Source organism: Rutidosis leptorrhynchoides, chromosome 11 (genome assembly GCF_046630445.1).
Source record: "Rutidosis leptorrhynchoides isolate AG116_Rl617_1_P2 chromosome 11, CSIRO_AGI_Rlap_v1, whole genome shotgun sequence".
Classification (NCBI taxonomy): domain Eukaryota; kingdom Viridiplantae; phylum Streptophyta; class Magnoliopsida; order Asterales; family Asteraceae; genus Rutidosis; species Rutidosis leptorrhynchoides.
The window spans coordinates 265889585-265907495 of NC_092343.1; the positions used below are offsets into that span (position 1 = coordinate 265889585).

Sequence of the window (17911 nt, forward strand, 5' to 3'; positions counted from 1 at the left end):
TATAAGGATAAAAGAAATATAGATTGGCGATGTATTTTTATCTTGTTTCAAGAAATCAATTTTATTAACAAAAAAAAAAACAAAAAAAAATAGGTAATATGCTTGTAAATTACGATAAGCGTAATTTGCAGGTCCCAATTAAGCAACCCAGAACTCGAGTATTCAATTAAACAAGATATTAACGATTAATCGTAATGTTATAAACAATATATCAAGTGCAGAATTAATTGAATAACACAATTATAGAATTATACACAATTGTATTACTTTTCGCCAAGATTACAGAGATAACAATATGAATGAATTGAACGATTTGTGATGTTTTAAACATCTCCTATTTATACACTTGAGTGATAAGGAAGCATAATCACTTCAAAGTCTAAAAAATATCAATCCCTAACTAACATCAAGATAATAGGGGAAACAAGATAAATTCGTATCTTTTCAAGTCTCCTACTAGAATTACAGAGATATTCGCTTTAACTAAATCTCTTAATCCTTATCTTTAAAGATGTTCACGCGTATTGATTAAGTCTTCAGATCTTTACTTGATAATTTCAACTAAAGTCTGTGTTCTTCATAATTCACCAGAGTCTGTTAGTATCCAGACTCAACCTTCAAGACTCTACTTTCTAGACTTAACAATACTTAACCAAAAATACTTTTCAAAATGTCGCAATCATGAACATACTTTAACATCTATCCCATGTCAGAGAAACATTTAAATGCACGTCTACTCGGAGGGAAAATTCGTAAACCTACAAGGCTAAAAGTACGACAGTGCCATTTCTTACAAGCTAGCACTACTAAACTCGGAACTTAATGATACGCCTACTAGATACCCTGTTAGGTACATGTTTAATACCCAAGGTTGCAAAAGTCGCGAGTCGGGGACGCATCGGTCGACACCTAAAAAGGACGCGTCGGCCGAGTCGAGGACGCGTCGGGGACGCGTCGGTCGTTGACCAACGTTGACTTTATTAATAATTTCTTAAATATATATTTATATATGTATAAAATAGTTGATTCTGTACCATAAATTTCTTAAATAAGAAATTGAATTTAAATATAATCAAAATTAATGCTCAATTAATGTTACCGAGTACATAATCAGTGAGGACACAGGGAAAAGAGCGGTCCAAAAAATGAAAACAAACCCTAATTTTAAAACATATCACATCTTAACGAAAATTTGACTGATTTTGACCGTTTTTGACCAACTTTGACCGTCTTTGACATACTTTGACCGAACTTTTAGCTTTGACCGTCTTTTGAGTCGTTTTCAGAAAAAACGGGATGGAGAACCCAAAAATCCGACGCATCGGCCGACGCGTCGGCTAAGTCGGCCGACTTTTACAACACTGATAATACCTATAACAAACCTTCCACTGACAGCAAACACTACCTAGAAGAAGACTTAATGATACACCTAATGGATACCCTGTTCGATATACGGTGCACGCTAACTGACTGTGTTTACACGTATGCCCAGTACAAGGCAGTGAGACATGTAAGCCCTCTACTTGGAAGTGAGCACATGTCACTGATGTACTATGAGAGCACAAACGCTGAAGCTTGCCTATAAAGAGCACCATGCTACTGTCATTCTAAAGACAATTAATAAAGACATCACCATCACTCGGATATCTCGGTCATTATTGAGAATTAGTACCTTCTCTAAGTAATCTCTCATTGTTCGCCTCATTACTCACTCGAGTCTATAATCAAGTAGAACCCCATAGATTGATTGTGACCCGCCCTTTAGAGATCCTTATCTCCAACGGGATTATTCAAGGTAATCAGACCGGTGAGCAAACAATCAATCCTCAAACATTCTCCCACTCTGCACTCAAGTTCTGACCGGACAACGCTTTCGTAATCTGTAACCGAAATAGACTTGATCATAAACAATTCAAGCATATCATAAAGGGTGAGATCGAAGTGAAACTTGAGGGATTTTAGTATTTTACACAAACATATATAGCTCCACCGTGATGGTTGAAGCTTGAAAACATCTAGTGGAGATCCAGGTACAATTCTAATAGATTTTAGTCTTAACCTTTAAAAAAAAAAATAATACACAAACATAGCAAATGACACAATAGTTTCATGAAAAGCTCCCTTATATCACAAAAAGAACTGTGCAACATTTGAGCGAACCTAGTAGAAGTATGTATTTTCTAAGTTTTTTCAAAACCTTTAATAATAGTCATAAATGAAAACGAAAAAGGAGAAAACTGTCATAAAAATTAAACAAACTATTTATTATTATGTTTTACTTTAGTCTAGTGGATAATCCAATAGCATTCTTCATGTGCACCTTCAAGACTGAGCTTACTTTATTCTTTCTACTCTTCAAGTATGTATGTGCCGTCACAACGTACGGGAATTCAATACCATACAGATGGCATGCTGATGCAGCTTTGTAACCCACAAGCTCCATCTTTTCTGTTCACAACGAATAATGAGTTTAGTTATATTGAATAGGTAGTCATAGTTTGACCCACTCTTTAGGAAGTAGTGGGAGCTAGTAAAGTAGTAATGGTAAAATTAGTGGAGCAATTATAGAACGTGAATATTTTATATATGCATTTTAGTAATATGAATGAAGTAAGCAGAATAAAAGATGTAGTTCGATGGTGTTTTTGTTTTCCTTATACTCATTTCTTATTTGAGTATATATTTGCGCATTATGAGTAAGGTTCATGAGTATATTCTAATAATTATTGAGAAAATAAGTAAAAAAGAACATGTACACCCTCCGTCCCAAATCTATAGTCCACTATTCCATTTTGGGATATCCCAAATTAATTGTCCACTTTCATATATGGAAAACAATAATGTGAAAAACGCTTTTTGAAATTCTTTGCTTTTCGATCTACCCAAAACAATTCTCCAGATCGAGCTAGCTAATTTTTAGATTAAAAAAATATCAAGTATATAGTAAATTAATTTATGCATAAGGTGAATCAAAATAAAGCACCTGCATCAGTTTCTGATGAGAGTATGGTTTTGGTGAAATGGCGTGTCCGCCACCATCGACATCGTAATTTCCAGGTTTCACTTGACGTATCGTTTAAAAACATATCAGGAACACTACTAAGGGAAGAAGTACGCTTTGTGCAGCTGACATCATCATCATCATCATTAGTACTTGAGATTCTGTCCTCATCACAATCAACAAGCCTTATAAAGCAAGAAGCAAACTCTTTCCAAATATAACTGTCTGCATATGTAGCCTCTAAATGCAAAGCAATCATCTCTATCAATTTTTCTAACCTGTAATACCCTGAAAGATATTATCAAGCAAACAAACCATAACTTAGAAAATTAATACTTACTATGCTTGTGATAATTAAATTGTTCAACCACACATACTTAAAAACACGTATAGTACAGTACACTATGCAACAAATTAAAAGCAGAATTAACTACACAGTAATATGTTACTATACAGGTTCCTAAGATGATGATAATTTAATATGAAAATTAACATACCATTGTGATGCAAGTTAATTAACTTTAATACTGAATTGCGACAAGTTGGATCCTTCGTTAATATGTCTTCAAAGCATATATGCAGTTTGCTTGATTCCTCGTTGGAAAAAATTTCCAGAAGACTGGCTCTCAATCTCCACGAATAAAAAAAAAGTTAAAATAAGAAAAATAAATCAAAAACTTCCAAAGCAAAAAACAATAAAAATAAATATATCATTTTTCACGATGATATAGTAACGATCGATCACCTAAAAGGAATTGCAACATTGGAATTTTCGACAACACTTTCCACTGCTTCCGCAGCTTCTTTGATTTGATCACCGATAGTCAACATCTATCGCGGGAGATTAAAACCACATGTATATTAATTATTATATGTCGTTTGACGTGAATTATAAAGAAATAAAAATGTAGGCTGCTTGCATATATGCATGCCTGTATAAGAGGTACTAAAGCTTCAACAGATGGTGTAGTATGAAGAGCAGTCTGTAAATGCTTCACTGCAGCCTTATAATGATCATTCTTTATTTTCCTTTGAAAACACATGAAATCCTCAATTGTATCTACGCTCGGAAATTGTAAAGGCAACAACAAATTTTCTACATCTGTAGCAAAATTAAATTAAAACATAAACTTGAAAACTTACTATGAGCACAGAATATAGAAGCATAAACTTGAAATTAAAACATAAACTTGAAAACATACTATGAGCATAGAATACAGAAGCATATTGTTTGTTGCGGGTATGGGGAAACTTGGAAAGGTAGTCGTTGATCTCATCATCATCACTGTCACCATAAGTAGTCATATTATAATCTTGTGCTTCTTCCTCCATTGAAAAGGTATTTGAGGCAGCTCCTTCTTCGTAATTAGATAATAATTGAGCTTCAAACACATTTTCTTGAACGCGTGGCTGCAGTTCCTTCTTGAACGCATTGTACCATAGATGACAAAACACCAGCCCCACAGTCAAATTTGCTATGCCATCACTACGGAACACATTTTCTTGCTGAAGACTGATCATACAATATAATTGTTGAGTATAGTTACTAAATAACCACAATTTTTGCACAAAATAAATTTAAGTAACCATATATTGCAAACCCGATAGCAGCCTGATATGCACCATCAATGTCTCCTTGTGAAAGTAAGAAAAGAACGTATTCTTGAATCACATCAAACCTACCCTGTAAATAACTCAAACTTTAATAAGAATTTAACTCAGAATATAATAAAGAAAATCATCATCATCATCATCATCATCATCATCATCATCATCATCATCATCATCATCATCATCATCATCATCATTATTATTATTATTATTATTATTATTATTATTATTATTATTATTATTATTATTATTATTATTATTATTATTATTATTATTATTATTATTATTATTATTATTATTATTATTATTATTATAGATAGATATGCAAGAACACAGCCACAAACAATAGAACTATATTCATTGTTTCACAAATATGTTTCCTACGCACAAGTTGACCCACAACCAGCTAGTGGGAGAATCATCCGGGCCAGTGGCCCAAGAATTTTTTCGAACGGCTACAAAATGTTAAGATTTTGAAGAAAATAAAGTAAACCGGGTAAAATGTCGACTTTTAACACTATAGTACTTGAGGTGGAAACTTAAAATAAAAAAAAATAAAAAATAAAAAAGGTATGTATCAAGGAAAATCACCTTGGTTGAGCCCGAAATTTTTTTAAACCATATATCATACACCTGCTGAATCTTTCTTGGTTTAACATTTCCAGCTCCAATATGTTTAAGAATCTCCAATGTAGCCTACATATATGTAAATTGTATAAAATGAAATTTATAAATAACTGATTAAAAACATACATCATCTATATATAGTTTGTAAGATCGTATAGCCCAAACACAATGTCCTATAACATAAGCCCAAGAGTCCATCCTTTTCTAAAACCAATTGGTATTAGAGAGACTTTCCCTTAGCCTTATATACATACATTTGTTTTTGTCTCCCTCCTATGTGGGATAGGTTTGCACCCCAACATAGTACGTACCCAATATTTAGTACGATTGGTTGACAGACTTGTTTCTTTAAGCGTTGCTATCAAGAGTACGCTCAACACACCGGAAGCTTCACTCCAATTCTGTCGCCTAACAAGTTGCCCAAGAAGGTACCAGAGTCTATTTCGGTTTTCACACCTTAAACTACCGACGACATCACCTGTTTTTAAAGTATAGGAAGGCTTCGTTGTACACAACATAATTGCTTTCTCATTTCTCTTTCTCTTAGTACTTGTATTTGATGATGATGATGATGATTTGGTGTTCATCATCATTTCTTCTAATTCTTCAATCAATTCGTTTTCCATCTCCAACCTATTCATCAAGATTTTTTATATTATTTACCTATTATTCAATTATAAATATATTTGTTTTTTATGTAGTAGTACTATAATTTTTGTTTTTTATTATATTTGTTTTCAAAATGATTATATAATTCTAATACGAGTACTTAATAACAACATATAAAAACAATACTACAACGTTTAATATTCCGATTTGCTACTAATGGGTTTATTTAAAGATTCCAACTTTCTAGCCCGTATCACAACCGAGACGGTAGCTTTACCGATAATTAGTTTATGTTATTTTCAATAATATATTAACATCACATGATCATTAATAAAGCTTAATGTTTGTCATAATACTAATCAACAAGTTTTGATGGATTACCTTTAAAGCCTTGTTTAGTCCCGTCGAACTGGTTTCTCTTTCTCCGTTTGTTACTAGTCACCGTAATGTTTTTGTTTATATAATTGGTGAATTCATAGTGAATTGGTGAATGATTACTTTATTTCTAGCAGGTTGATATAAACACGAAGGTGATTTGGATCATTAATTCGTAACAAAATAACGTAATAAGCGAGATTACAATTATCAAAATTGACTCAAATTCACGTGATTCTTGTTCCTATTGCCATATTTAATAAGTTCCATCTATCTTTATTTACTTGCAATTAGTTAACATAAAACAATTTATTTATTTATCATTTTATAATATATACGTAATATACTTAACTAGTTTAACAAACGTAAAATCTGTAGGTTTATCTAATATGTCGAATCAAATATATGCTATTAGCTGTAAAATGTTATTAAATCAACATGATGATATGTAAAATCAAATGGGTGTCAATTATTATAAAATTAATTAATATGTATTTTTGTTGGACAATTTCCTATAAAGAAAACCTACCATAAATGTAAGTTTAGAAAAACCAGCATAAGTGATTAACCAAAAGTGATTAATATGTATCGTGACTGTTTGCAAATCGGTGATCAGCGATGGGTTAATCCCTCCTGATGCGATGCGGTTAGCTGTGGGAAATGGAAGAAAGTTCGGTTTTGGCTTGACCAATGGATCGAGAATGCTACTTTGGCTTCTCGATACAATAGACTTTTTCATCTAGAATCTAATAAAGAGGTGTTGATTGCGGACAGATTGGTTAATGCCGAGTGGAAGTGGGATTGGATTCGGGATGATATAGGTAGCAGGAACACATCTTCTCTTGCAACTTTGGTTTCGGAATTACAATTATTGCAGATTCGCGACCAACCTGATATATGGCAATGGTCCCTTGATTCGAATAAGTTGTTCTCAGTTCACTCTATGCGCCAATATATTGACAAAATTCACCTACCTTCAATTGAACCTACTACCATATGGATAAAAGCTCTTCCGCGGAAACTGAACATTTTTTTATGGCGGTTTCATTTAGATAGGTTACCTCACAGGATCAACCTAGCGATAAAAGGCATTGTAATTCCATCTGTTGCGTGCCCAAATTGTAATGAGAGTGGTGAAGACTTGGAACATGGGTTCTTCGAGTGTTCTAGTTCTTCTGCTTTGTGGCGGTTGCTTCGGATTTGGTTGAGTTGTAATATGCCAAGATTCAATGCTTGGATTGAATTCGAGTCTTGCTACAATGCTTGGTCATCGAACTCGGATTCCAAAATGAAGGTGTTGGTCTCAGTAGTCACTCTTCTTTGGGTCATATGGCGTTATCATAACTGCGTGGTCTTCAACGACACTTCAGTTAATAGGAGTACTTTGTTTGATTTAATTAAATTGTACTCTTATAATTGACTAAAAAATAGAAGCTAAATGATTTCTAATTGGAACTCATGGCTTCTAAGCCCTTTGTAATTTTCTAGCTTCTTGCTAGTTGTTTTAAAAAAAATTTGCCGTTCAAAAAAAAAAAAATATCGAAACTGGACATTATTTTATCAATAAATATGGGTGTCAATTAATAAAAAGAAAAATCTTGACACATAATGATTCAATATTTGTTCCTTGATTCTTCATATAATTCACAACCAATTTAGACATATAGGACACATCAATTTTAATTTTGACTAACTAAATTGACTTGAAGAGTCAAATAAATTATGCAATAACCAAATTCTGATTCCAAGCACTTCCATTTTATTATAAACTAAATTTAACAGTCAATGCATTGCATGAAAGCTCAAAAAATAGTATTGCATGAAAGCTCAAAAAATAGTATTCGAAATCGATAGTATTTGTAGAGAATAACTATTGATACTATTTCAATAACGCAACACTTCATTAGTATCTGTATTAAATATGAACAACTGATCATTGTTGCACGGATATTGAAAAAAATGAAATATATTAGTTTCGATTTTATTATTTGTTCTAATGAATGCGAAAGTCGCTAAAGTAATTACAATTCTGAATTATGATATTGCAAACCCATTTCAAAATAATATTTTCTTTGTCAACTATGATGATGTGTGAATTAGCTTAACAAAAAAAAAAATTACATAATCTGGTATGATGCCTGACCATTAAAAAAGTAAGGGGTGTTTGAATTTGCGTTTTGAAAATTGATTATGCGTTTTAAATAATTATAATCAAATAATCAACTGTATCAAAACGTGATTTGAAATAATGGTGTTTGGATTTGATTATGATGTTTGATAACGTAATAATCAGATAATCATTTTTTGAGTGTTTGGAAAATTCAAATCATTTGATGGCTTAACATGTAAAATTACTAAAATAGACATGTTTCTAAAATAACAACATAAATCAATCTAATATGTAATACTTTATAATACATTTTATGAATTGTACAAACTAATAAGTATTCGACAAATAATATCGATTATCGAATTCATTAATGAAAGGTAGAGTATAAAATTGTGAACTACACAAGAAAGTTGATCCAGAAACATAAAAACAATAATTATTGGTGGCCTAAACTACACCGTACTACGTGTATTTCATAACTATACGGAGTACTATACTTACAACAACAACAACAACAACAAAACCCAATATCACATGAGTGATGTATGGGTATGTGAGATGTAAACAATCCTTTTCCTATTCGAGAATAAAAACAAATTATTTCTCCACTCAGAGTAAAACACTCTCAAAAGTAGAGAAACTCATCACTCTCTCTATTCGACGGCTAAATAGATTGCTTCCGAGTGGACCTCCGGCTAATAAGTTGAAAAAAAAAAATCATGAATTACAATCTTGCACATAATTCATGAATTATACTATTGTAATTCGAATTTTCATTCTACGTATAGTATAAAAAATAAATAAATACTCCGTAATACAGCTTTCTTTGTTAAAACAAATTACTCCTACATGAACTAGCATGATGATAATGACTATAGGAGCTAGTATTAGCTTGTCTCACGTGATTTTGTTACTGTTACATTGAAAACTAGAATTCAAAAAAGAACATGTGTCGGGGTGTTTGGGGTTGCGTTTTGATATTGATTATTTGATTATCACGTTTTAACATCGTAAATAATCAAAAAATAGTGTTTGGTAAGTTATAGTTAAAAATTAATCACGTTTTCTGGAGCTCAAATCGTGATTTTGAAAAAGCAAGGGGAGTGTCACCGTAGGAAAACGCCTTTTCTAGCTTTTGATTTTTTCTTTGCTTTTTCTCAAAATACCCCTCTAAAATTTATCTCGATAAAAAGCCTTAAATAAAAAATAGGGGGTGTTTGGGGTTGCGTTTTGATATTGATTATTTGATTATCACGTTTTAACATCGTAAATAATCAAAAAATAGTGTTTGGTAAGTTATAGTTAAAAATCAATTAATCATGTTTTCTGGAGCTCAAATTGTGATTTTGAAAAAGCAAGGGGAGTGTCACTACACGAAAACGCCTTTTCTAGCTTTTGATTTTTTTCTTTGCTTTTTCTCAAAATACCCCTCTAAAATTTATCTTGATAAAAAGCCTTAAATAAAAAAAATACTACGTAACATATTCTTTTTGAATTCTAGTTTTCAATGTAACAGTAATAAAATCACGTGAGACAAGCTAATACTAGCTCCTAGAGTCATTATCGTTGTTTCAAAACATGTGTATCGGCAGGGACATGTTAGCCCTGTGTTGACATTGTCAACCCATTCAGCGGTCCCCGGTAGCCCACTGGAGCCTGACGAAACACCATCACCCATTTCCCCACAGCATGTCAGGCCCGATAAACGAACCTGCATTGTCATTGTTTCAATCTTCGCATGCATGGGACCAAGGGATCATTTGGGCCCGGTAAGAATAGTTTTTGATCCAATTATTTGGAAAATCCTCACCTAGTGGGAATCGAACCCTCACCTCCCTAAAGGAGAGTGAGTCATTCACCACTAGGCTATTGGCCCATTTTTTCCTAGAGTCATTATCATCAAGCTAGTTCATGCAGGAGTTATTTGTTTTAACAAAGAAAGCTGTATTACGGAGTATTTATTTATTTTTTATACTATACGTAGAATGAAAATTCGAATTACAATTTGTAGAATGAAAATTCGAATTACAATAGTATAATTCATGAATTATGTGCAAGATTATAATTCATGATTTTTTTTCCAACTTATTAGCCGGAAGTCCACTCAGAAGCAATCTATTTAGCCGTCGAATAGAGAGAGTGATGACTTTCTCTACTTTTGAGAGTATTTTACTCTGGGTGGAGAAATGACTTGTTTTTATTCTCGAATAGGAAAAGGATTGTCTACATCTCACATCTCCATACATCATTCATGTGATATTGAGTTTTGTTATTGTTGTTGTTGTTGTAAGTATAGTACTCCGTATAGTTATGAAATACACGTAGTACGGTGTAGTTTAGGCCACCAATAATTATTGTTTTTATGTTTCTGGATCAACTTTCTTGTGTAGTTCACAATTTTATACTCTACCTTTCATTAATGAATTCGATAATCGATACTATTTGTCGAATACTTATTAGTTTGTACAATTCATAAAATGTATTATCAAGTATTACATATTAGATTGATTTATGTTGTTATTTTAGAAACATGTCTATTTTAGTAATTTTACATGCTAAGCCATCAAATGATTTGAATTTCCCAAACACTCAAAAAATGATTATATGATTATTACGTTATCAAACAGCATAATCAAATCCAAACACCATTAATTCAAATCACGTTTTGATACAGTTGATTATTTGATTATAATTATCTAAAACGCATAATCAGTTTTCAAAACGCAAATCCAAACACCCCTGTAGTGTAAAACAGTTAATTGCGATTCTCTCAAATATGTAGTGAAGTTAAATTACAATGTGCGAGTAACACAAAATACAAAGAACTGATGATTTGTCATGTATGTAACTATTACATACAACCACTAAAGACTCTAGTTATCTTTACCTGATCAATCTATTGTCACCATATTCTCTAGATCAATCTCTTGGTATGTTGTGATAATCGCCGTCTGTTCTGCCTATTTATGTTTTGCTTGATTCGATTGATTTGTTTTCGGGTTCTTTTGGTGATTCAGTTCGAGGTTATGTTTCAATTATTATTGGTCTCTATTAGTTTATGTCTTTTTAAGTTATTTGTTGCTTATTTGTAGTTTAGTTAACTAACTGATTCAGTTCGAGGTTCTGTTTCAATTATTATTCGTCTCTTTGACTAATCTTTCCTGCCCTTTGGCAAGAATCGCATGATTTACATATTTGGTGGGCATCCTTGAAGATGGTAGGCCAATAAAAACCGGCCTCATAGACTTTTCTCCCCGTGATTTGAGGTTCGAAATGTCCACCAGTGGGACCAAGATGACATTGGAGAAGAATTTAATTGCATTCTTCCCCGGAGACACATCGACGGATTATCCCATCGGGACACCGTTTAAAGAGATACGGGTCTTTCCAAAAATAGTATTTCAAGTCACTGAAAAATTTCTTCCGTTTTTGATGTGACATACCGGTTTCTAGGAATCCACCCGCAAGATAGTTGGCTATTGAAATGTCCCGTTCTTATTGATTAAAAACGTTCCATATTAATTGATTTCGTTGCGAGGTTTTGACCTCTATATGAGACGTTTTTCAAAGACTGCATTCATTTTAAAACAAACCATAACCTTTATTTCATCAATAAAGGTTTAAAAAGCTTTACGTAGATTATCAAATAATGATAATCTAAAATATCATGTTTACACACGACCATTACATAATGGTTTACAATACAATTATGTTACAATGAAATAAGTTTCTTGAATGCAGTTTTTATACAATATCATACAAGCATGGACTCCAAATCTCGTCCTTATTTAATTATGCGACAGCGGAAGCTCTTAATATTCACCTGAGAATAAACATGCTTTAAACGTCAACAAAAATGTTGCTAAGTTATAGGTTTAACCTATATATGTAGTGACCCGAACTTTTCCATGTTTATATATATTAATTGAGATTGATGTTTACATGATTAAATGTTTCCAACATGTTAAGCAATCAAACTTGTTAAGACTTGATTAATTGAAATAGGTTTCATATAGACAATTGACCACCCAAGTTGACCGGTGATTCACGAACGTTAAAACTTGTAAAAAAACTATATGATGACATATATATGGTTATATATATAGTTAACATGATATTATGATAAGTAAACATATTATTAATTATATTAACAATGAACTACATATGTAAAAACAAGACTACTAACTTAATGATTTTGAAACGAGACATATATGTAACGTTTATCGTTGTAACGACATTTAATGTATATATATCATATTAAGAGATATTCGTACATCATAATATCATGATAATATAATAATTTAAAATCTCTTTTGATATTATAAACATTGGGTTAACAACATTTAACAAGATCGTTAACCTAAAGGTTTCAAAACAACACTTACATGTAACGACTAACGATGACTTAACGACTCAGTTAAAATGTATATACATGTAGTGTTTTAATATGTATTTATACACTTTTGAAAGACTTCAATACACTTATCAAAATACTTCTACTTAACAAAAATGCTTACAATTACATTCTCGTTCAGTTTCATCAACAATTCTACTCGTATGCACCCGTATTCGTACTCGTACAATACACAGCTTTTAGATGTATGTACTATTGGTATATACACTCCAATGATCAGCTCTTAGCAGCCCATGTGAGTCACCTAACACATGTGGGAACCATCATTTGGCAACTAGCATGAAATATCTCATAAAATTACAAAAATATGAGTAATCATTCATGACTTATTTACATGAAAACAAAATTACATATCCTTTATATCTAATCCATACACCAACGACCAAAAACACCTACAAACACTTTCATTCTTCAATTTTCTTCATCTAATTGATCTCTCTCAAGTTCTATCTTCAAGTTCTAAGTGTTCTTCATAAATTCCAAAAGTTCTAGATTCATAAAATCAAGAATACTTTCAAGTTTGCTAGCTCACTTCCAATCTTGTAAGGTGATCATCCAACCTCAAGAAATCTTTGTTTCTTACAGTAGGTTATCATTCTAATACAAGGTAATAATCATATTCAAACTTTGGTTCAATTTCTATAACTATAACAATCTTATTTCAAGTGATGATCTTACTTGAACTTGTTTTCGTGTCATGATTCTGCTTCAAGAACTTCGAGCCATCCAAGGATCCATTGAAGCTAGATCCATTTTTCTCTTTTCCAGTAGGTTCATCCAAGGAACTTAAGGTAGTAATGATGTTCATAACATCATTCGATTCATACATATAAAGCTATCTTATTCGAAGGTTTAAACTTGTAATCACTAGAACATAGTTTAGTTAATTCTAAACTTGTTCGCAAACAAAAGTTAATCCTTCTAACTTGACTTTTAAAATCAACTAAACACATGTTCTATATCTATATGATATGCTAACTTAATGATTTAAAACCTGGAAACACGAAAAACACCGTAAAATCGGATTTACGCCGTCGTAGTAACTCCGCGGGCTGTTTTGGGTTAGTTAATTAAAAACTATGATAAACTTTGATTTAAAAGTTGTTATTCTGAGAAAATGATTTTTATTATGAACATGAAACTATATCCAAAAATTATGGTTAAACTCAAAGTGGAAGTATGTTTTCTAAAATGGTCATCTAGACGTCGTTCTTTCGACTGAAATGACTACCTTTACAAAAACGACTTGTAACTTATTTTTCCGACTATAAACCTATACTTTTTCTGTTTAGATTCATAAAATAGAGTTCAATATGAAACCATAGCAATTTGATTCACTCAAAACGGATTTAAAATGAAGAAGTTATGGGTAAAACAAGATTGGATAATTTTTCTCATTTTAGCTACGTGAAAATTGGTAACAAATCTATTCCAACCATAACTTAATCAACTTGTATTGTATATTATGTAATCTTGAGATACCATAGACACGTATACAATGTTTCGACCTATCATGTCGACACATCTATATATATTTCGGAACAACCATAGACACTCTATATGTGAATGTTGGAGTTAGCTATACAGGGTTGAGGTTGATTCCAAAATATATATAGTTTGAGTTGTGATCAATACTGAGATACGTATACATTGGGTCGTGGATTGATTCAAGATAATATTTATCGATTTATTTCTGTACATCTAACTGTGGACAACTAGTTGTAGGTTACTAACGAGGACAGCTGACTTAATAAACTTAAAACATCAAAATATATTAAAAGTGTTGTAAATATATTTTGAACATACTTTGATATATATGTATATATTGTTATAGGTTCGTGAATCAACCAGTGGCCAAGTCTTACTTCCCGACGAAGTAAAAATCTGTGAAAGTGAGTTATAGTCCCACTTTTAAAATCTAATATTTTTGGGATGAGAATACATGCAGGTTTTATAAATGATTTACAAAATAGACACAAGTACGTGAAACTACATTCTATGGTTGAATTATCGAAATCGAATATGCCCCTTTTTATTAAGTCTGGTAATCTAAGAATTAGGGAACAGACACCCTAATTGACGCGAATCCTAAAGATAGATCTATTGGGCCTAACAAACCCCATCCAAAGTACCGGATGCTTTAGTACTTCGAAATTTATATCATATCCGAAGGGTGTCCCGGAATGATGGGGATATTCTTATATATGCATCTTGTTATTGTCGGTTACCAGGTGTTCACCATATGAATGATTTTTATCTCTATGTTTGGGATGTGTATTGAAATATGAAATCTTGTGGTCTATTGTTACGATTTGATATATATAGGTTAAACCTATAACTCACCAACATTTTTGTTGACGTTTTAAGCATGTTTATTCTCAGGTGATTATTAAGAGCTTCCGCTGTCGCATACTTAAATAAGGACAAGATTTGGAGTCCATGCTTGTATGATATTGTGTAAAAACTGCATTCAAGAAACTTATTTTGTTGTAACATATTTGTATTGTAAACCATTATGTAATGGTCGTGTGTAAACAGGATATTTTAGATTATCATTATTTGATAATCTACGTAAAGCTTTTTAAACCTTTATTGATGAAATAAAGGTTATGGTTTGTTTAAAAATGAATGCAGTCTTTGAAAAACGTCTCATATAGAGGTCAAAACCTCGCAACGAAATCAATTAATATGGAACGTTTTTAATCAATAAGAACGGGACATTTCAGTTGGTATCAGAGCGTTGGTCTTAGAGAACCAGAAAATTTGCATTAGTGTGTCTTATCGAGTTTGTTAGGATGCATTAGTGAGTCTGGACTTCGACCGTGTTTTCTTTAAAAATGATTGCTTAACATTTTTGTTGGAAACTATATATTTTTAACATATGAATATTATGTGATATATTAATCTCTTAACGTGTTTGATATTATGTGATAGATGTCTACCTCTAGAACAAGTCCCATTGACTCACCTAATAATAATGAAGAGTCAAATGTAAATTGGAATGATTTGTGGACTGATTCACAAGTTCCCGAAGAGGAACCGGAAGAAGAGTCGGAACCGGAAGAAGAATCGGAACCGGATGAAGAAATAGAACCGGTGGGGGAAATAATAAAACGGTTAAGTAAAAGAAAATCCTCAACCAACCGACCAAAGTTAATTATGGTCAATGGTGTTTCCGCCAAGGAAGCAAAATATTGGGAGGATTACCAATTCTCCGATGAATCGGATTCCGACGAGAATTCCGATGATGTTATAGAAATTACCCCAACTGAATTTAAAAAGGCAAAAGAAAATAATAAGGGAAAGGGCATAAAAATAGAGAAATCTAATTCCAACCCCGATGAACTTTATATGTATCGTCAACCCCCAAAGTCCTTAAGTTGTAACAATGACCCGGGAACCTCTAAACCACCAGGTTTTTCTAAACCAATGTGGACAACGACGGCTCGTATTAGGGGAACATCATATATCCCTAGAAACTTGGCAAAACGAACCAAAACCGAAGAAGAAGAAACGAGCAAGTCGGAATAAGATAGTTGTATTCGTGTGGTGTAATATATGGAATATAGTGTTCTTATGCTTTATGATATATGTAAAAATTGCTTGTATTAATAAGTATTTTTTTATGAATCTAACTCTTGTCTATTTTACAGTTTAAAAACACAAAATGGATAGACAACCCAATATTTTAAGAGACCTACCTGGAGACATGATTGATGAAATCTTGTCTAGAGTCGGCCAGAATTCTTCGGCACAACTATTTAAGGCGAGATCAGTTTGTAAGACATTCGAAGAACGTTCCAAGAATGTCTTGGTTTATATGAGACTTTCGTTTGAAAGATGGGGGATATCACATTGGGAAACCCATAAGTTACGATGTGTTTACTTTGACGCATATATTGCGGGGAACCCAAATGCTATTTTACGCAACGGGTTAAGAAATTATTTTGACTCAATATATCCGAATATTGGACTTCGTGATTTAGAAAAAGCGGCTAACATGCAACATAAAGAAGCATGTTATGCTTACGGATTAGTAATGTTCGCTTCTCACCAAAGTGAGAACAAGAACATCGGGCTACAACTATTAAACAAAACGTTCCCACAAGTGACGGAGTCGGTAATTGGAGTAAGAAATGAGGTTTTTAGATTGTTACGGGACTGTTGGACATTACGTAACCCTCGTCCCTTTGACGACGTTACAACACGCTGTCTTATCAACGGCCATAACGGTTATGTTGCACAAGACCAAGGATGGGAAGTAGTCCTAGTAAAACCAGAATGCATGACTTGTTTCTGGACGTATGAATTACGTGTCTTTATTGCCTTTGCTGAACGACTTGTGTACTAGCTAGAATTATATTCACTACTATCTTGTATCAAAGTTATTGTGTGCTATATTTCATGCTTTATGTAAAATAAGCGGTATTGTAAGTTTGTAAAATATTGTATAAAAGTTTAAACGCGAAATATTATTATAATCAGTTTTTCATATAGAATTGTAGTAGTTGAATTGTATATTAGCTACTAAGTATGAACTTAACGGGTAGGTACTACCCGAATTTAAACTTATAAAACGCTAATATGAAGAAAAAGCTTTTATAAATGAGTTCATATTATGCTACGAAATACTATTAACTACTCTTAATATTCTGTATGATTAACTTGTTCCATTTAACTATTTTGAAGGAAATGGCACCGACTACTCGACACACCGTGAATATGAATGAAGAGGAATTCCGTACTTTCCTAGCTTCAAACATAGCCGCAGTACAGGCTGCGCTACATACCAACAATAACCTTGGATCTAGCAGTACAGGAAATCGTGTAGGATGCACCTACAAAGAATTCACTGCCTGCAAACCTTTGGAATTTGATGGAACCGAAGGACCGATCGGATTGAAACGGTGGACCGAGAAGGTTGAATCGGTGTTTGCCATAAGTAAGTGTACTGAAGAGGACAAAGTGAAGTACGCTACGCATACCTTCACAGGTTCTGCGTTAACATGGTGGAATACCTATCTAGAGCAAGTGGGACAAGATGATGCGTACGCACTACCGTGGTCAGCATTCAAGCACTTGATGAACGAGAAGTACCGTCCCAGAACCGAGGTCAATAAGCTCAAGACAGAACTTAGAGGGTTACGAACCCAAGGATTTGATA

The 17911-nt window shown here is 32.8% G+C and overlaps 1 protein-coding gene across 1 annotated transcript; it reads right to left on the reverse strand.

Moving 5' to 3' along the window:
* Positions 1-1761: 1761 nt before the first annotated feature.
* On the reverse strand, positions 1762-6366 carry LOC139875509 (uncharacterized). Its single transcript, XM_071862845.1, has 11 exons — positions 6230-6366; positions 5551-5872; positions 5204-5308; positions 4603-4685; positions 4204-4514; positions 3934-4103; positions 3747-3832; positions 3499-3632; positions 2984-3289; positions 2280-2448; positions 1762-2059 (listed from the first exon to the last, which is right to left on the reverse strand). The coding sequence occupies exons 2-11, from the start codon at positions 5863-5865 to the stop codon at positions 1762-1764; spliced, it is 1977 nt and encodes a 658-aa protein (XP_071718946.1). The 5' UTR covers positions 5866-5872; positions 6230-6366.
* Positions 6367-17911: the final 11545 nt, after the last annotated feature.